A 21580-nucleotide genomic window follows, 5' to 3' on the forward strand; every position below is an offset into this window, starting at 1 on the left:
AATTTAAAATTTTCATCAAGTCATTACTGGAGTAGCCTGTGAGGCTTGATCATCTCATGCAACAGTCCTGAATCTGTTCTGGATGTGGAACTCAGACATCTGGGCCATCCGCTTCTATTGGATATTTCTCAGGTGGTCTCCCTTGATCAAACCTGATTTTTCTTAACTCAGAATTAATCCAAGGAGGAATGCTGCTTATTGGTTTGTTCTCTATGATTTGTTCAGTTTACTTTCTCTTACAATTCAGGACTACCTGTTCAAGAGTGGTACCACCACACTGGGCTGGGACCACCCATATTTATCACTAATCAAGAAAATGTACTTGTAGATATTCTAAATGTCAATCAGATGGAGGCAGTTTCTCAGACGATGTTCACTGTTGGAAGATGACCAATTTGTATGAAATGGAAAAAACTAACCAACACAGTCAGCATGAATTTTACTATACATTGAGCTGGGACAATCCTACTTTTCAATTGTCCTCAAGGCATGACAAAACTCTGTAACCCATTAGCATTTTGTGTATTTTCAAGTGGTATATGTTTAAAGATAAAATGTGAATTTGAATTTCAATGCTCATGATAAGATAGGATATAATTTAATATTTCTAAAGTACAAATATAATGCAATTATGTATTTAATTAGGAGTAGTCAAAAACTAGAGTTTCTGAATTCCAGAAACCTTATGATGACTGAGAAACAATTTTGTTTTTTTATAACATAGAAGTAGTTGCTAACATTTATTAAGCTACATCCTAACGTTTCTAGTCTTTTGCTCAGCAGAGCAAACAGGGGCATTAAACATGCGAAAGCACTCTGCACTGCAGGCCCCTGAGTCTTCAAGTGATGACACCATGAATGCTCTGCACAAAGCCCATCTTGCCCCGCGACTGAAGAATGGATAAGAAAATGTCTGCATTTACACACTGGAGTACTACACAGCAGAAAAGTAATAAGGACATCTTGAAATTTGCAGGCAAATGGGTGGATCTAGAAATCATAACATTGAGTGAGGTAACCCAGACCCAGAAATACAAATATAACAGGTATTCACTCATAAGTGGCTTTAGACATAAAGCAAAGAAAAATCAGCCTACAATTCACAGCTCCAGAGAACCTAAACAAAGGACCCTAAGAGAGACATACATGGATCTAATCTACAAGGGAAGTAGAAAAAGAAAAGATCTCCTGAGTAAATTGGGATCATGAGAGAGAGTAGGAGAGGGGAGGAAGAAAGTGGAAAAATATATAGCTCAATAAAAACAATTTAAAAAAGAACATGGCTAGAAGTCAGAATAGAAAATATAATAAAATAAAATAGCCTGTAATTTAAACAAGTTTTTGCTCACAAGAAACTTGACAAGTACATTTGATCACTAGGGAAGCCAGTCAGAAATTGAATATGAACAAAACTGAGCGCCAGCAAAGAGTTCAGAAATGATGCATATCCATCTACTGTCCTTTTGTTCGGTATTCCTGTGGTTAGATGTACCTAACACATACATGCACCTGTCTTTGGACTCAGAATACAAGTACAGCTTACCTGCATGTTAGCTAGTTTATAAATGCAAGCATTTTCTCTACTGTGAAACAGAAACCTAAAGGGACATCCCATTCAAACTTCAGAAAAATATGCAATAAAGAATGCTACCGCATGACATCTGTCATGAGATGTTTTCTTTGTATGGTACTGTCCATTGTAGAACAAGTAATATCTTCTTTTAAAAATAAAAATGAAGTAACTGGTAAAGGGAACAGTAGCCAAATGCACATTGAGTTTGACAGTTTTCATAATCAAAACATAGGATGTTTACTGAAGTTAGGCAATTTGATAAATAATAATATACATTACGAAGCAGGCAGCTGTTGATCTAATGCGTATGTCATTCTTTCCTTACTGTATTTTTCTGACCATTTTCGGGTTAGTTCTAGATAATAACTTGGTTTATGAGGTCTGTAATCCAGGTATACTGTGTTAGTGGTTCTCTTGGGGACAGCATTTTCAATCTGAGTTCCTTCATGCCACTCATTGAAAGAGGTGATGGAGATTAAACTGGGGTGGGTCTGGAGTGCAGTGCTTAGACCGACTTCATAATACTTCCCATTGATGCGGTTCCTAGTGTTCTGAGAGTTCCACGGACGGATGTTTGTATCGATGTATCCTGGGCCTACACTTGGGATAAACATCAAGTTGTTCTCATCGCAAAATGACTTCAGGTTAGCCCAGTTTTGATGTGATGAGCCATACGTGAAGCCATTGGTGGCAAAATATGTGTAAATTCCATCAAAACCACTTTGAAGAATATCATATTTATGCTTTTCTTCTACGAGAAGTGCAATAAACAATCCATCATAAGGAGTACTGCGGACACTCTGAGATCCTGAAGGTGTTAACAGATTGGCCCACATTTTAGGTTTTGTTATATAGGAATCATAGACATAAAACATAGGCAGAGATTGCCCCGTACTTGTCTTGTACCTGTAAAAGGCTGGATGGTTTCCGTATCTACAAAAGAAACATTACAAAGTGAGAATATGTCACAATAAAATTATGCACCGAACTGACAATGATTTGAGAAGCTTGAGCACATTGTTCCCAATCTTCAGTGAGTCAGTTATGGAAGCGTAATAATGCTAATGCAATCATACTTTTAATTTCATACATTATGGGACACTGGTATACTTCAAACAGCAGGTTAATTATCTCATGCCAAAGTTAACAAATGGTGATTAAAGCTATAAAAGTCTATTATGAACTACACAAATGGAAAAACCTATTTATCTTATCAATGAGAGATGTCCATTTGTTGCTGAGAGTATTCTTTGTAAAATGAAATACCTCAGAGAATCTTAACAGTAAAATACTTTATAAGAGTGAAAATAATCATAAAATTCTTTTTTAGTTATTCTAGATACAAATGAAGACAGATATGCAAACACTGCTATGAAATTAGTTCACATTTCATCTGAACCTTCCTTTAAAAGACAAAATGTATATTCATAAGATTTTAAAAACAGAAATGTAAAATGAGCACAAAAGGAAATCATACATAGCTTTTGAGGTATATAAAAATAGCGAAAGTAGCAACTTTTATTCATGCAAAAAGTGAACTGTAAGAACCTGAGGATGTTCTTCAGTTTACTTGTGGTAAAATTACCAGAAATGACAGATCATAAGCCAACTCCCATTACAGACTACAGATCATAGAGCGTAACTATGAACATTGAAGAAACTCACTTGTCTATAATATACTTGACATTTTTATGCATGTTTTGATCATCTCGATTGCTATATGGCTCTATATGAAAGGTGACCTAAAAAACAAGGAAAAAATCAATTAAAGAAAGCATTATCTATGAAAGTATATTTTGCATTGTTAATAAGCTGCCAATTCAACAACATTAAAGTGAATATTTAGTGAGTTCAGTGGTTATTAAATAAATCTTGGTAGATAATACTGACTGAGAGTTTTCACGACTAACCTAAGTGAAGCATCTCATATGCCAGCCTCTGTTACTGTATAAGGTGACTGCTGACTCGAGTTTTGAAATAAAGAAGTTGGCATGGGTCTAGTAAGTTGCCAATAGGCCCCAGTTTGTTGGATACAATGTGTGGTAGCTACCTACACATATCATTGTACATAATCAAGTTGAACAAATTATGCCTAATAAACAGGTTTTTTGTACACTGTCTCTAACTAGTAAGATAAACAGCATAAGGAATAATGTAACTTTAAAAAGATAATCATAAAAAGGATTCTTAAATTCACTGAGTTATCCATATCAAGTCTATTTTATTGGTAATCTAATAAAATTATTGTTTGAATCTTAAGTAGGACTGCCTATTTGACAAGATTTTTATAGTACTGCAAGCTTAATTCTTTTGTTAATTACCCAATTAAAGCATAATGTATTTTCATTAGTTAATTTTCATAGAATTATTTTTAAAGTCACATTATTTAGCAAATCAATCATTCTCTACTTATAAGAGCACAATGATGTAATGTTTTGGCAATAACAAACTCAGGTCAAGACATCCTTAGAATCTGCTTTGAAAGATGCAAGCCATAAATTATCAGCTCCTTCTACTGTAGATCTACATATTGCAAATTCAAAGTTATATATTTAGAAATCTCAACTAATTAATTTTATACTTTTTAAATTAATAACAGAATGTTTCACTATTTCTCTTCTTTTTAGACAAATATTACACTTACAGTAAAATAAATTTTAAATAACAGAATTAGATACATAAAATTAAATTTGTGTGCATGACTTTTAGAGAATGTGAATCATGTAAGAATTCCATTTCACACTTCTAATATTGTCTTTACCAAAACTCTCTGAACCCCGTAGCCAAATCACTTCTTCCTTAATTCCCCCATCCCTTGACTTCACTGGGTACCACCCTTTATGTCATACACCAGTGAGGCATTCCTGCTATAGAGCTGGTAATGTCAAATATGTAGTAATTTTTTCTTTCCATAATTTAACTTGTATTTGGTTTTGTCCTTTAGTAGACTGCAAATTTGCTCTATAGGAGACAAAATCTGTTTCTTTCTTTTCAGTTTTGATATGGTTGGCTTTTTAGCCCCCATCCTCTTGCCTCTACCTTCCACCTAACGTTACAGGTGTGTACAAACATATCCAGCTCTCTTTCTTAATACTGCTCATCCGTAGAACAGAATCTGCTGCAGGGTAGACACTGCATGAGTATCTGCAAGCATAAATTAATGATTTCAATGTATACTAAACAATCAAACTCTAGGTGGTCTACTTACACACCATTTAGGTAAGATTTGCCAAGTTCTCACTGTGAATGTATACTCCTCATCTAAGAAACAACTGATTAAAAGCCATTATTATTAGACAAATGTTATTTATGCAAAGGTTAAAGAACTTGTTACTTTAAAATAAAATGTTTAATTTATTGAAATACAAAGTATTCAACAACTGGGGTATTTTTTTTTTCCTTAAACTCCTCAGGAAAAGAACTGATAACCCCAATTGATTTTATGTTGTTCAGTCTTTGATTTCCTTGGGATCTGATGCGATGATGTTGTATAACAAACACAATTTTTAACTTTCAATTTTCTTTGGTGCACATAAACTCTATTACTGTGATGGATTTGTTCTAGGATGTAGATCAAGTTTAAATCAGTTCCACAGTTTTAGTCATTTGGATTCTAGGGAAGATGGAGTTTCTTCTTATACTAAAACAAACGAACAGAAGTACAACCATGAAGTATGTGGCATACATCAAATTTTCTGACAATTCATTAGCCCAAGCAGGCCAGGCAGAAAACCTATCATCTACTGGACAGGAAATATTCCCACTTTCTACGAAGGACAAGGGAACGGGCTTGTGCTCAACAGTGGCAGTGTCTACCAATCAGCTCCTCCACATCTATAAAGGCTGTTTCAATGGCTGTTTTCTCAGGATGTTACATAGACAAGACATAGTAAGCTGAAAGCATCCAGTTGTGATCCTTATAACTTTGGCTTCAGTGCCCTCTGGAATTACAGTTACAAGGCTTCAAGGGTCTGCTCCAAAAAATAATACAAGCATACACAAAAAAAATTACCTTTGAAAAAACTAGTCACCATTTAGATTTTACTGATTTATATTTGGGAAAACTGTCAACATATGCAAACTTATACAAAAGAAGTAACTAATTCCTCAAACATGTTTCATTAACTGTATTTCTTCAATTATAATCAAAAACATGACTTTTAGTTTAAAATAATCAAAACTGCAGATAACAAAGTATTTAGTGACCAAAGCTATTATGTAAACTAATAGACTATTAACAAAAGCTTAACTGTAAGGCAAAGCCATTACCTAGAATCTCTATTTCTAAACAAGTAATAACAAAAGTGAAACTAAACACTTTTTAAATTCCAAAGAGAGAACTGTAAAATCAACCCAACCAAAAATAAATAAACAGAAATGTATTTGTAGAAGTTAATGTCACATTAATGTAGTATAATTATTAAACAATTTTCAAAATAAATCTGGTAATTTGAAGAGCTACTGAGGGTAAACAATCTGTATTCAGCTTTGGGGAAACATGAATATTTGCAAGAAAAAATGGAGAACAGTATCAAATTTTATATCTTCTGGTCATTAAATATTAAATCTAAAGAATGGAGAGAACAAGTATGTTGCTCATGTTTAGATAGACAATGATCGGCCAAGGTCTTCATTAATTTCCTCTTCCATATAAGAGCTTTCAATAGAATTAAAAGCGGTCTATTTTCATGTACAATGATATTTTAACTACTTTATCTTTAAAAACCTCAGTAAACAGAAATGTCCAGTTTCATTACCATCCACAACAAAACTGGGGCACAGACTGGACAGATCAGAGGCCTTGGATTTCTTTTGAGAAAAAATAAACCAATGACTTAATCAACTTCAGTTGCAGTTCCAGACCTGAAGATGTGACTACTGCAGATTGCAAATGCCAAAGAGAATTCACTGGATGGCGCTGTGGCGCATGTCATGCGGTAGCTCCTGTCAATTCGTTTGAGAGATACTATCAAGACTTTCTTTAGGGCTATGGAAATATTTAAGTTAGCTTTATATATTTTTTTAAAAAGCCAGACTGTAATACAAACTACAAAAGATAATCCTTCCTCCCCCTAATTTAGATCCATAAAAGAAAAGAGAAAAGATAAATTTCTAGAAGCAAAGACAGAAAAAAATTTCTTTTAAAGGTCAGACTAACAGACTGCATAAAACAGGCGGTGGGAAATCTCTGCCTCTACCCTAAGATGTCACATAGTATGTTGGAGCAAGAGGGAGAAAGTACAAGCAATTAAATATATTGCTAGGAAGCATAGAAAACAGTACATACCCATGTCTCCAAACTCCAACCCCAAGAGAGGAGACCCAGAGAACCTCAGAACCCCTCATGGGAGTTCATCTGATCTAAAACTCTGTGGAATAAACAAAGTCATATTAAGACCACTGGCACAGGCAGGCTGAGCCTCAGCAGGATGAAAATTGTTAGCTGCAAAGTGACACAGGAATAGGGTGTTATAGGCAACACTGAAATCTAGGCAAGGTTAGTGAGATCACCAATTACACTTGGAAAAACGGAACTGACCTAGGCAACAACACCCCACCCATGTCAAAGGTCAGAAATCATCTAAGGATGGGTGAACTTTGCTTCTGAAACAAGGCAGAAATTCAACCCCACAGGCAAACTAACTTATAGGTCGCTAATGAGACTCTGCATAGTCAGATCTGAACTGCACAGAAAGGTAAACACCTCTCTCAGCAGCAACATTAATTTAATAAGACTTCTCAGTCAGAAGGGAGCTTTTCCTGATGTTCTAATCATGGAAGAAATTTAAACTGGTGTTTTTATTTAATTTTAATTATTTTTAAATCTTCATTCTCGCATAAGTATTTGTTTTTATTTCTTATATTGTGCTATTACATTTAACACTATTTCCATTGTGTCCTCTCAAGTATTTCTCTAATTTTCAGCCCATATACTTTCTTTCTCATTTCTACTTCATGTCATCTTGTTCTCTCTTCCAGCCCCTCCTCTACAGACTCATAAATGCAATTTTCTAATGTCAACAATCTTTAGGGTCTGATTTCCCTAATATTTTCCCAATTCTTTTCTTCTATTTATTATTTTATATGAGTTCCTGGTGACACTCAATTTACTGTCTTTCCATACCTACAGTTAGTAGGTGATATACCAGCAAATAATATCTTTTTCCTTTATTTCTTAGTGATCATTAGACTTAGAGGAGATAGCTGTTTTTAACTATTACTGAGTTTCCTTAGTAGGTCTTCCCATCAGTGGCGTTCTCCACAAATACTCTACTGGAGCTGAGTTGGATATTATACTTGATGCCCCCCTGAGGAAGTGAGCTATAAGTCTAATACATGAGATAGAAGGCGAAGACATATTAACCCTGCTACAAGTGAATAGTGGTATATTATTTGTGCTTTAATAAACAAAGCTTGTCTGAAGATCAGTGCAAAGCAGCTACACTACTCAGCCATACAAGGCCAGGCAGTGATTGCACACACCTTTAATCCCATACTAGTTAGTCAGTCATTGAGGCAGGGTGGTGGTGGTGCACACTTTTAATTCCAGCCCTAGAGAGGGATATAAGACAGGAGGAGACAGGTTTCAGTCTCAGTCTCAATCTGAGGATTCATGGATGCAGGATCACTCATTTTTGGTCTGAGGTAGATGTAAGAGCCAGTGGCTGGCTGCTTTGGTTTTCTGATCTTTAGGTTGAACCCCAATATCTGTCTCTGGGTTTATATTATTCGTGCTACACAAACTAGTCCCAAGAGAAAACTGCCAAAAGAATTTCTAATTTCAACACAACAAATAAAGGACATATAATAAAAACCCACAATGACCTAATCTTAGATATGCAAATATTAACAAAGAAATAATGATCACGAAAGTAAAGGAAACAGGACTCCTCCCGAAATTACCAATTCAACAATAATAAGTTTTCCAAAAAAGGTATCCAGAATGAAATACCAGACAAAGAATTCAAGAGGATGATACAAAAGAAGACTGAGCAAATTCTAAAAGGACATGAACTCCCTATGGGAGAATACCTTGCTCAGCTTTAATACAAGGTGGCAGGGGCTTGGTCCTGACTCAACTTGATATACAGGAATTTGTTGACACCTTAAGGAAGGCTTTACCTCCTCTAAGTTGTGGATGGCGATAGATGGAGAAAAGCAGGGGGGTGGGAGGAAAAGGGAGAGGGGGAACTGAGGCTAGTATGTAAAATCAAAAATAAATAAATAAAAAAGAATATGAATTAGCACCTAGATAAAAAAGGCAATCAATGCATGATATGAAACAAATTTAATACGGATAAATAAATACTTTAAAAAATCAAATGAAAATCTTGGAAAAGCTAACTGAAAAATTCAGTGTTAATCTGTTGTTGAAGATAACACTTGAATAATTCACTGAACCTGGAAACGTTGACCTTGTGGCTCCTTCACACTGAGTGGTCATGGGACTAGAAGGTACTCTACACACTACCAGAGAAGAAAGCTAAAAACCAACCCAGATACAAACCTGTAATCTACAATTGTGACTACCTACAAGATACACTAATGTAATAGTGACAGAAGCATTGTAGGAGTAACCAACTACTCTCATTTGGGGTCCACTCCAAGAGTTGGTAGCCATGCCTGGCACTGCTGGGTAGCCCAGAGCCTGAGACTGGATAGGCCATAGGTCTAGAGAAAAACCACGGACTACTGCTATGCTATGTGGAGCACAGAAACAAAATGATTTCTAACAAGATTTTGCCACATCCACAGATCAGTGTCTCAATCATCATCAAAGAAGTTTCCTTTGGTAGTATATGGAAATATACAGAAACCCATAACTTGATAATGTACAAAGGATAAAATATTTTAGAACACTCAGTACTAAATGGGATATTTATCAAACACCTCCTCTCAGAGCTCATAAAGGAGATGAAAGACTGTAAGAACTAGAACGGATGAATGACTCCAAGGAAACATTTCTAGACATAATAGGGTGTACATATGAATTCACAGAAAATAGGGAAACCACTCACTGTCCCTGTACAGGTTTAAGTAGACTGGGTCCCAGTGCTGAGTGGTGTAAGTGGATGTGAATTATGTGAGTTCCTACACCTATCCAAGAAGTTATCTGCACTGACAGCCACTTGTGAAGGGAAAACGTATATCTCACTGGGTATACTGACCATGCTTCAGGTTGTCCTCATGCCCTGCAGTAGATGGCTAATACAAAACAAACTCAAAGCTTTTATAGACTCTTCATCTCACACTGTTTTATGTGGGCATCAATAAAGATAAAACAAGAAGAAAGTATAAGTAAAGCAAGTGAGATACATAAGATATAATTGAGATACATAGGATATAATTCAGATACATAGGATATAATTAAGTGAGACACATAGGATATAATTGAGATACATAGGATATAATTAAAAGATCAATTTACAAATCAAGGACATAGACAAAAGTGAAAAATACTAAAAGTTATGCTCAATAAAACAAAAATGTCAAATTTCCTAAATATAGGAAGAGTTGCAGACATTTCACAATTCAAACAGATAAGAATAGGAAAAAATATGTCACTTAATATTAACCAATATATATAGATCAAAGAAGGAGTATGGAAATGACATACACAAGACTTTAGGGCATACTTCCAAACATATGTTCCAATACTTTGTGTAATTTTGAAGTAATGGATATATTTCTAGGAACATATGTCCTCCTAAAATTAAAACAAGAACATCATTAACAGATCTACACACACAATAAGATACCCAAAAATCTTCCAATTAATCTTTCTTGAAAAGCCCAACCCCAGACGTATTCATGGCTGAAAGCTATCAGACTTTACAGATCTAGCCCTAATCTTTCTCAAATTATTTTATAAGATAGAAAGGGAAAAAATGCTACAAAGCCCATTTTATGAATCCAGTATTACATGAATATTCAAGCCAAATAAAGACACAAGAGAAAAAATATAAAAGTCAATTTTCTGTTGAATATGAATGCAAATATTCTCAATAAAATATGAACAAACCAAATTCTACAACATACTCAAAAGATCACTCTCATGATGAAGTTGACTTCATTCCAAGAAGGCAAGTATGGTTCAAATCATGCAAATCAACAAAGGTAAGAAATTACATAAATAGGTTCAAGGATAGAAATAAATAGATATAAAAAAAGCCCAATATTTTTTCATGACACAAGCAAATAAGAAAAAGAATCCCTCAAACCCTAGGAAAAGGTACCTATTTCGATATAATATGGAATATTTATACTCAACAACACATTAAATGGAAAAGATTCAAAGCATCACCATAAAAGGGTGTCAACCCTTTTCTTCCATGCTGAAGTCAATAGAGAACTTTAACTCTTAGTTATAGAAATAAGATGAAAGACAGATATAAGAGATACAAAAGACTTATACTATTTGAAGAGAAACTAGAGCTGGGCAGTGGAGTAACAAGCCTTTAATCCCAGCACTCAGGAGGCAGAGGCAGGGAGATCTTTTTGAGTTCAAGGCCAGTCCTGTCTATGGAGTGAGTAAGGTTTAGGACAGCCAAGGTTACACAAAGAAAGTCTATATTGACAAACAAAACAAAGCAAGACAGAGAGACATAAACAAATGAGAATTAATTTTTAAAAATGTTGAACTATTGACACTATTCTTCCACTCTTCCTATTCTCCACCGCAAAACTTGACTATACTATTTTACTGATGAAGACACCACAAACCTCAGTTGTAGAATATAGAGAAATCAAGTTGGTACTAATCTGGAATCTTTGTCCATACGAGAGAGCTTTAATAGTGGTGAGAGTTGATATGCACACTACTGGTTGACACAAGAAATTCACCCCGCTATAAACCCTGTGAGTTATAATAACCAGCCTGAAAACACATAGCCACTGGTGAAACAGTAGCATAAGTGTCATGAGAGAAACAACTACCTTTTGATTTAAGGCCCACATTTAATTTAAGATTAACCCTATATCTAGAACATTTATGTAGCCAAGAACCTATGGCTAACTAGGTTATAGGTCCTAGAGGAGAACTTACTACTATTATTCTGCTAAATGGACATAGTATTGAGCTAAACTCCTAGTGATTGTTATGCCCATAGATTAGTTCATCGCTCAGCCCACAGAGATATTTGTTTCTGTAGTACATAGTGAACCAAACTCCAGTGGAAGGCTAAACATCCAAGAATATATGGACAGCACAAACTGGGCTTGATGGGAGAGTGAGAGAGAGACACAGAAACACACACACACACACACACACACACAGAGGGGGAGAGAGTGGGGAGAGAGAGAGAGAGGGAGGGAGGGCAGGTAAGAGAGGGTGGATCTGACAGGAGATATTGTGACTATGAAGCAAAAGCACCTGTACAAATTTCTCAAAGACTTAATTTAAAATTTCAAAAATAAAAAAATATTTGGAAAGGAATTTATTTTCGAACCACTTTTTAAAGATGTAAAGTTATATAGTTAAACATAGTCACTTTTGACATTTAGAACATATTCAGACATAAACTTCACTAATTTCTAATAGTCTGTTTACAAAGGAATCTATAAAACCTTTCTCTTCCTAATAAACACAGAATAAATGGGTCCATGTTTTTAATCATAGCACCTGAGAGGCAGAGACAAAAGAATTACTGTGAGTTCAACATCAATCTGGTCTATATAACAAACTCCAAGCCACTCAGAGCTACATATTGAGTCCCTGTTTAAAAGAAGATACAAAATGTAATGGATGAATATAACACATGGATAGAAAAAAAACAGCAAGGAGTATCTTATAATTGGATAAGCATTAGAATTTCAATTATGAAAACAAGCTTTTTAGAATACCTCTGTTGCATAAAACAAACTTCTATAAAGTAATATTTTAAAACATTTCCACATGTATAAAATTTTAATTAAAATGAATAATTAACACAGTATTACTATCGAGAGGTAAGGATTAACAATGATAAAAATAGTTTGAAAACAAATTAAATACCTTCAGATTATATTTATGAGCTTTATCCATAATCGTTGGTACCAAGTGATCAGTAGCTTCTCCATTCTCATCACTTGAATCAGGTGGGTACCAAGAAAGGGCCAGTACTCCTAATAGTAAAACATAATGCAGAATGAAAAGCAATGAAGAGTGATCGCCATATGAGTTCCAAGTACATTCAAAGGGTATTACAGCAATTTGGTTACTTTATCCAATATTTATGAACTATTTTAAGCAACCGGTATCTTTTCAAATTAACATACTACGCATTTTAGAATAATTAAGTCTCTCAGCAAGAAAGCACGTAGTCCTTCTAAACTGTCTCCTACAGACACAACCCTCTCCTCCAGTTATTCACATTCACATATTATTTGCAGTATTTACTATGTTTGATGGACAGTACCATCATATTATTAACTAACGACCACAGTTTTTACTAATGTCAAGCAGTCCTGTGGATTCTAACAAAACCGTAAGTTCATAAGCTAACCATTATGGTACCAGACAGACTGAATTACTATAAACATTAGGTCCCCACCTATGGAGCCCTCCTCCCTGTATATACCCAGCAGTAACTGATTTTTCACCCTCTATAATTCTGCCTTTGCCAGAATGTCATAGAGCTGAAATCATAAAGTATGTAGCGCTCTACAACTGGACCCATTTGCTTGACGACTTATATTATAGGTCTTTCATGATGTTTTGTGACTCAGTCATAGTTTTCTACTGCTGCATATCCATTGTGGGGATGTTTATTCATGTTCCTATTAACGGACATGCTAGTTGTTTTTAAATTTTGGCAACTATGAATAAAACTTCAATAAGCATCCATATGCTAGGGTTTTATTTTTAAATACATAAATATAATTTAACTGAAGATTTAATACAAGCAAACTGATTGGAGTTGTTTCCCATAGTACTCACTTATTTCTGTACTAAGAAATTATACTTTAGGTATTAGAAACACCAGACAACAGAGAAATCATTAACTACAGTGAACATATTTAAGACAAACACTTCAAACCTCCAAATATAAATAGAGAAATGCAGGGCAGTAGAGATAGACAGCATGGGTATCTCAACTATTCAACATATATAATATTACAAAAGAAAAGAAATAATCTTATATAAAGGAAAGCTTGTAGAATTAAGAAATCAAAGCAGCCAAAATTCTACCATGGAGAGGGGCAGGGCTAATCCAGCGTCACCATTAGCTGAGGAACTATTGACAATCTGAAGGTTGTTAGTGGAGCAAAAATCAGTTTTCTACAGGGATATGGTCTCTAAGAGGTGACCCATGTTTCAGATGATGGCCTTATCATGCACATATAAGCTGCGCTAATTGGACTCAGTAGGTTTATAAAAAGAGCACATAAGTTTGAAAATAAAAAGTGATGGTGGCTGGGGGCTAGAGAAGAACTGGAGGGGAGAGAATGGGGACTAGATTTGATTAATACATATTAAATTCATGGATGAAATTCTTAAACAGTAAAGAATAAGAAGCTTCAGGAGACCTAGATTTTAACACTTAATTTTCTCATAGATCTAATACGTTAGAGAAGAATTCTAGCTGGAGGAACAAAGTGACCCCTTCATTAAAGCTAATGGGGGAAAAGGCTATCTTTGTCTGCTATCCATGGATAGCAAAAAAGCAAAACATAGAACAGAACAAAGAACTAATAGTGGATAGGGATCCAGGGATGTTATGGCTATTGAATAAGGGAGTTGTACCTAGATAATGATGTTGGTGAGAACAAAAGTTGGAAGAAAACTGATCAACATACAGCCCAGGAAACAAATTTCCTTCTCAGAAAAAGCAATGAAAATAAACACACATAAGGGAAGCAACTCATATCAAAAAGCCACAACGCACACAAAAATTACAAAAAATGAAGTCTTCCATATGCAAGCCATGACTCTATTTCTAATGATTTCTAACAGCTATTGATCTAATAACAGAGAACCATCACGCATGGGCGAGAAGAAACGCCATGACAACAAAGACCTACTCAATAATAAGAAGGTAGTAGCTGAGTGACTAAGCTAGTAATGACAGTGATCCCGGAAGTCAGTCTCCTCCAGTGTGCTAGGAGCGAAGCAGCTCTAGGAAGCAGCAGCCTGCAGCCTGCCTTTCAGTGCTCATGTGTCTCTGTTGCACTTTCTGCAGATACTTAGGTGAGTCAGCATCAGCGTTCTCAAGAGCAAAGACAAATCAAAGTCACTCAGGAGCCTATCTTCTTCTTGAGCTCAAAAGCATGTGTCAGAGAATAATGAATAAAATACAAGCAAACACAATAAAGAAATCTAAGGAAATAATGCATCAGGCTTTACTAATGGAACTCAAAGACAACAGAGCTGGCTATGTAGAACCATCAGATGCTGGCTCTAGAGACTCTACATTTCTCAAACACCAGATAATATACTGTCTTTGGTAAGAGTTTATGACTAAAGATATGTACTCTGAAATCATACAAAGAAGAGAGAGGTATGGGTGAGTGGTATGGGTGAGGGGTACGAGTGACATAAGAATAACTGATCACTTTCCACCAGTTAAATGTTTACACTGCAGTGCTATAGCGAAATTGAAAATAAGTAAGAATGACAGATACTAGGCCAAAGAGACTGCAAGATTGAAAATCTCACATTAGTGTCAGATAAGGCATATAAAAGATGAAGAAAGGACCATTAACAGGACAAGTGGAAATGCAAAATGGAACATTTAAAACCTCATTACATTAAATAAAAATGAAACTGACACAGAAATTGAAAAGGAGTAGTTAAAGAAATAAAGCCAAGTTGTATGCTACAGAAAGGAAGAACAGTTGAAATGCCCAACACATAACCACAGAAGCAAACACCCTCGATCATATAATGAGATATAATCATTAGTAACAATGACTAAACTAATATTTTTAACAACAGGTCAATCACAAAATACTGTGCAATGCAAATCATAACAAGCAAACAGGGTAGCTAAATACATTTTGCTTTCATTAGGAAGGAAACAATCACAACTTCACAGTGACAGATACAGTTGCTGGAGTGCGGTCAGGATCAGCAGTAAAGAGGGCAACAGTGATCCCAGTTTTAGCTAGGCACGGAGAAAGGTCCCACTGCACTCAACTCATGACCCTTTTCCTTCAGCTTTGCCAGTGCTACAAGTGCGGCCATGCCCCACCGTGCATTGCTTGAGTGGAGTGGAGCTGCCTAGCACAAGTCAAAATTATCAGTACTGAAAAAACAAAAAACAAAACAAAAAAAAAACCAAAAAAAACAAAGTACAGCTTAATTCAGGGATATGAATTAAGACTGTAATTAATAAAAGTATAAAAACTGATAAGTAATTTAATTGCCCACCCACATTATTTATATGTGTAAATAAAATAAACTAATTACCAACCAATCGAGGCTGAGCTCATTTGTCTCATGTGTGTTTCTATGACAGAAGGGTCCCGAGAGCTGTAACTTCCTAACTCAGGATAAAAGTTGGAGCCAATGTCATCTGGTGGAGTATGTCTCCCTTGTGGATAGTTCTTGGCTATTCTAGGGTCCCAGTGCTCCAAGACAGGATGATTCCAGTGTATGTATTTGCCATCAAATTGTGGATTTCCATACCAACTGTAATAAAATACGTGTAAAAAATAATTCAGAGGAGGCAGTTCTTCCTGGGTCACCTCAGTGGCTTTGGGTGGCCTCACTGGCATGTCAGTAGCTTTTGAATTCTTCGTAATTCTTTCCATGTTGATTCTATCACTCTTTTGGAAGTCAGCTTTGTTTCCCAAGGGGGCGTTTGGTAGATGAAGTTCTGGAAGAAGGTCAAGCCCAAATGGAGTTCCAAAGGATGCTGTATTTGGCCTCAGCATCTTTAAGCCCATCATCAGAGAGAAAATAAATAGAATAAAAAGTGACAAAATGATGCAAGTCTTTCTTCGAAACTTTGCCATGATGACATTCTTTAAATTCCAAAATTGTGAATGGTTTGCTGCAATTCATTTTTAAAAAGATGATTAGTAAATAATATTAATGTTTTCTATAGTATTTAAAATGAAAACTAAAATCCATTGACTACATTAAAACATAAAATATACCACCAAATACTATTAAAAAAACATGCATGCACACACGCATGCCCACAAACGCTCACACATACACAAGAGATACTGATTTGAAAATAGCCCTATATACATGCCAGTAACATTTAGTCAGGTGAAACTCAGGAATTTGTTTAATAAAATAAAATATATTTTTATCATTTGAATAAATTTTGTGTATACACAATATACAAAGTCAATACTTCATATATAAGGACTAAATTTTTAAATGGTAGTTAATGAGAGGAAATAATTATCCATATTTATGAGTCTTTTCAATAAAAACATAAAAACAGTGATAAAGTTTTAAAAAGGGTCCTGACCCTGAAAAAATAATAAAATATTACAAGTAGGGAATAATTACACATTTTAAGTTTTATTTGGGAATGGAATAGAAACAAATAAAACTTTCTAATGACAGTATAAAAAAATAAAAGTTACTCTCGCAACAACCATTCACTGAATGACGTGCCCCACCCCAAACTCACGAGTCAGAAACTTAGCTCCTAATACAACGCTGCTGAGAGGCAGACTCAGTGACAACTGATAGCTTCATAGATCATGAATAATGTTATTTTCCAACTTTCATTAAAACTATTAAATTTTAGATTACTGTGTTAGGTTTCCTGATGGCACTTACAAGCAGATGTGTTTTTAATGGCCATCCCCTTTTCTGTCTCCCAGCCCCTGTTCAAACTCCTTGCATCTTTGCCGTGTGTAGCTAGCTTCCTCTTCATGCCATGCTACCTGTGTGCTACTACCCTCGTCTCCTTCTTCAACACCTTTTCCGCCCTTGAACTTTCCTTTGAAGTTCCATAACATATACCACGCTTTCGTACCTCTTTATACACACACATGCAAATATACCCTATAGAGCTGCATAGGACAGAGAACATGTGAATTTTCACTTGAGTTATATCATTTGATATCATTTCTAGATACCTCAATTTTCCTGCAAATTTCCTTATTTAATTTTTCTAAAAGATTTAACAAAATTCAGCTGTACATATACATCACATCAGGAATAAATTAATGTCGCTCTCCTGCGCTCCTCCCATTCAGCGCTGTCCTCTGGACATGGCCTGGATGCTACAGCTAAGAATTCAATAGCAGCCGTGTTTAACAGCATAAGAACTAGAGAATTACAAATTCCAGCATGGAGCAGTTCACCCGAGGCCCCATCTAGCTGAGGACTACTGGGAGTTGACGATGCTTGGAGGAAGATAGTCACATTTTCTTTGGGGTGTGGCCACCTCCACATTGCTCATACCGCAGGGGATGACCCCACACACATGTGCTCTTGTGCATCACTAAGTAAAATAATTAATTAGTTATGAGGTCATAAAGTTGGGAGATGGGACTCTGGCATTCTGGAAATTTGGTATGTGCAGTAGAGTTAGGTAAGGTTAAGATATTGTAAACACACATAAAATTTTCAAAACATAGGTAAAAATTATTTAAAAAATTTTAGCTCTGTAGTAACAATAAGTGTAAATTCCTATCTTTGCTTCCCTAGCCCGATGTTTCTATACTTTTATCCACTGCAGTTCTCTCAGTCACAGGATTTTTGTCAGCGTGAAGACTTATTTCCCATCTGATAATGTATCGGTAAGCAATTATGAACCATGAGCAATTTCCTTATGATGATAAGGATGAAAAGATGGGTGGCATGACAACACCCCAGAAATAGCACGTGGTAGCTGGATGTGGTGACACACACCTTTAATCCCAGAACCTGTGACACAGAGGCTGGCAGAACTCTATGGGTTTCCAGGCCACCTGGAACTTCCATGCCAGCCAGAGCTACCTAGTGAGGCTCTGTCTCAAAATAAATAAATAGGCTCTGTTTCAACATAAATGATAATAATAATAATAATAATAATAATAATAATAATAGAAAAAACCCAGCATATGGAACTGAGCATGTCATTCAGGCGTTAGAACATATGCCTAGGATGAACAATTCCTTGGGTTCTAGGTTTGACCCTTAACCCTGCAGAATACAAAAAATAAAACATATTCTTTATTATCTCTAAAATTATATTCAAGGTGCAAGACAAAGCAGAAATCTGCCTCCTCTTCCTGATTCTCCTAACGACTCCTGAGTAGAAAGCTCTACTGAGGCAGCAGCGTTTTCCTTCAATGCTAGCATTTCTAACACTCTACACTGTAGTAAACTATATGTGTACAAGTGTTCTATTACATAGAAATGGAGGTTATTTGTACTCTAGTAGATCCCAACAAATATTAATGATCACTGATCACTAGTAAGCTTACTTTTTTGGCCCCTCTGTTTCTGATACTGTCCTGTGTTTGGGCAGTATGTCTATAATATAATCTATTGTACATATGCAGACCAGATCTGCATATGTACAGTAGTCTGTAATAATCAATACTATAAAAGAAAATTCATGAAAATTCAATAGTTTTAAAAGTCCATCTAAACAAATTACTGTCTTAATATCTGTGCCAACAAAATGCCTCTGGATTCTAAAACAAACACTAAAACACTAACCATGCTTTAACACTCCCAAACACTGCTCTCGCAGGAGACAGGCAAAGGAACTACTCACCTGGTTTTAACTAAAGAAAGGTTTCAGAAGTTCCTTGAGAGAAAAACAAAAAAAGCCTCTACAAGTCAATTGCAGGTGTAGAGGTTCTCAAAAGCAGGAAGCTCAGGGTCCTGGCCACTGAAAAGTGTCCTCATCAAAGGGAAGTTTGCATGTCCCAGAGTTCCACAACTGGCTCTCCTGAAACCATGTTATTTTTATGTTTGGTGCTTTTAATCTTTTTAAATTATACTTAATGTGGAAGTGTAGTGATTTCTAATAGAAAGTATTATATATTTAAACAGCTAAGAGATCTAAACGATTATTTTTAAAGTATCTGTTCATATTAGTAACTCAAAAACACCAGTTTCCCCTTTAAAATAATCAAATTATAAAGATTCCTCCTGCTTATTCTTCTGTGTTCTGACTACGTTCTTCTAATTTTATGCTAGAAGTACCTAGAGACAGACCAAACTATTGCTCAGAACACACAACGCATCTGAAACTTTTGGAGTCTTTCCCCGGTCAGATTTACTGCAAACTTCATTCAGAAGTCCAGTCAGGCTACCCTTTTGATCCTCACAACCATCTATGAAGCAGAACTTCATGTTACCGGCGCTGGAACTAAGCAAATGAGGTTTTCCAAGCTTTTGAGCCAACTGGCAAACAGCCAAGTAACCTGCGACTAAGCACCTAGCAAGGGCAAAATATAGGGCTGGAACGTGGGCTCCTGCCTCCGGCCTATGTGGCCTCAAGTATAGAAGACTTTACTACAATGATTTTTGTGCCTTGGAAGCTGGCACAGACGAAATAATCAACGGTTTCCTTCCTGAACTGCGGTCCACACTTAATGAGAAGGCAGCTCATGATCACATACTAGTTACTTACTAAGGTGTAAGAGTCTCAGCTTTCAGTATTACAGACTAGAAGCCATAAAATTGAGGTTTTCGTGGCTTACAAACCGCTCTTAGAGTGCAAGAAAGTACTGCATAAAAGCGATTTAGAAATCTGAATTAGTTTTACCAAAACTTACATTAAATTTGCATTTTTCTTTCAAAGTGCCGCCTACAGAGTACCGTTATTTCTTATTTGTCTTTCTAAACTCACACAAACAGATCCACACAAGTGCTCATGTTAGTTTTTAGGACTTCTCCATCTTCCCCTTTATTATCCATAAGTCCTTGACACAAGAAAACGAAAGTTTTAGCCGCATGTACCCTCAACTTGTTCCTCCGCAAACGGAAAAGAAACCGGGCACCGTGGTCCAGCGAGGGGAAGTCTACAGTACCGAACCAAGCGTGTTAAAGGGGAACAAAGACCTCGGAGGGCGGACTTGTCCAGGCCGCCGCCTTCGGGGCTCCAGCTAGGCTGGGAGACCGGCGCCGCGGCCGCCCGAGCCCTCCAGACGCACTCCGAAGTTCGGGGCTCTAGGCGGAGCGGTGGGGAACCGCCGCAGGGCAAACTTACAGCTTGAGGGGCGCCGGGCAGCAGGCCCAGGCCGGGCTCGCACGCCTTGCAGACATTAGCCTAGCGGGAAGCCGGCGTCTGGGCCGAGCGGGAGTAGATTCCGCGGCGCCCAGGACGCAGGGTCAAAGGGCGCAGCGGGAAGGAGGCCTGCGATTGGCTGGCGGGCAAACGCGCACACGCCAGCTGTGGAGTCCGCGTGGGCCAAGGTTTAGGTGTCCCGCAGCTACTCACCTGGGGCTGGGGCCTGCCACCAGCGGGGACTCACCGACCGAGGGACAGAGTCCTGAGTTCAGCCAGGGAAGACAGCAGCAGCCACGGCCACCGCCTCCGCCTCTGCCTTGTCCCGCCTCCCAGAGGACGAGCGGGGCGCGGATCGGGGGCGGGGCTCTGCGGGGCGGGGCTCTGCGGGGCGGGGCTCTGCGGGGCGGGGCTCTGCGGGGCGGGGCTCTGCGGGGCGGGGCTCTGCGAGGCGGGGCTCTGCGGGGCGGGGCTTCGAGCCTCCAAGCCTATCCTGGAGTCAAGCAGGGGTCAGGGCAGAAGCAGCAGGAGGAGCTATGTAAGGCTAGGTTCCCATCAAGATCTCTCACACTTTAGCCTTTAAGACTAAGCAGTGACACTGGTCAAGTCGTCATGTTGCTTGTATTTATATGTCAATAGATGTTTCCAAGATTTGAAAGCTAAAAATGTCTTTTAGTTTATAAAAGGGTCTTTATTTGCAAGCCCGAAGTGGACAAAGACAGGTGGAAATTACAGGTCTACTGGGAATCATATGTGTACAATGACAATAGAAATAGAGAATAAGTCAGGTGCAAGAAAAGAAAAGAACTTTTGTAGCAGAGGCTACAGTTGGGATTTGAATCTTACATCAGCCTCAGACACCAAGAGGATTCTGTGTTTTGTTTTGGTT

General features: G+C 37.0%; 1 protein-coding gene across 3 annotated transcripts; it reads right to left on the bottom strand.

Moving 5' to 3' along the window:
- Positions 1–1205: 1205 nt before the first annotated feature.
- On the bottom strand, positions 1206–21035 carry Manea (mannosidase endo-alpha). 3 transcript variants are annotated; one of them, XM_038347986.1, is made up of 5 exons: positions 20905–21035; positions 15967–16548; positions 12567–12676; positions 3239–3315; positions 1206–2506 (listed from the first exon to the last, which is right to left on the bottom strand). In XM_038347986.1, exons 2-5 carry the CDS (start codon positions 16508–16510, stop codon positions 1849–1851), a joined length of 1389 nt encoding a protein of 462 aa, XP_038203914.1. In that variant the 5' UTR covers positions 16511–16548; positions 20905–21035; the 3' UTR covers positions 1206–1848. The 3 variants fall into 3 exon arrangements, with proteins under 3 accessions (XP_038203914.1, XP_038203915.1, XP_038203917.1); XM_038347987.1 differs by lacking the exon at positions 20905–21035 and adding an exon at positions 20674–20791; XM_038347989.1 differs by lacking the exon at positions 20905–21035 and adding an exon at positions 19231–19407.
- Between the last annotated feature and the right edge of the window lie 545 nt (positions 21036–21580).

The sequence above is a fragment of the Arvicola amphibius genome, chromosome 11 (genome assembly GCF_903992535.2).
Source record: "Arvicola amphibius chromosome 11, mArvAmp1.2, whole genome shotgun sequence".
In the NCBI taxonomy this organism is placed as follows: domain Eukaryota; kingdom Metazoa; phylum Chordata; class Mammalia; order Rodentia; family Cricetidae; genus Arvicola; species Arvicola amphibius.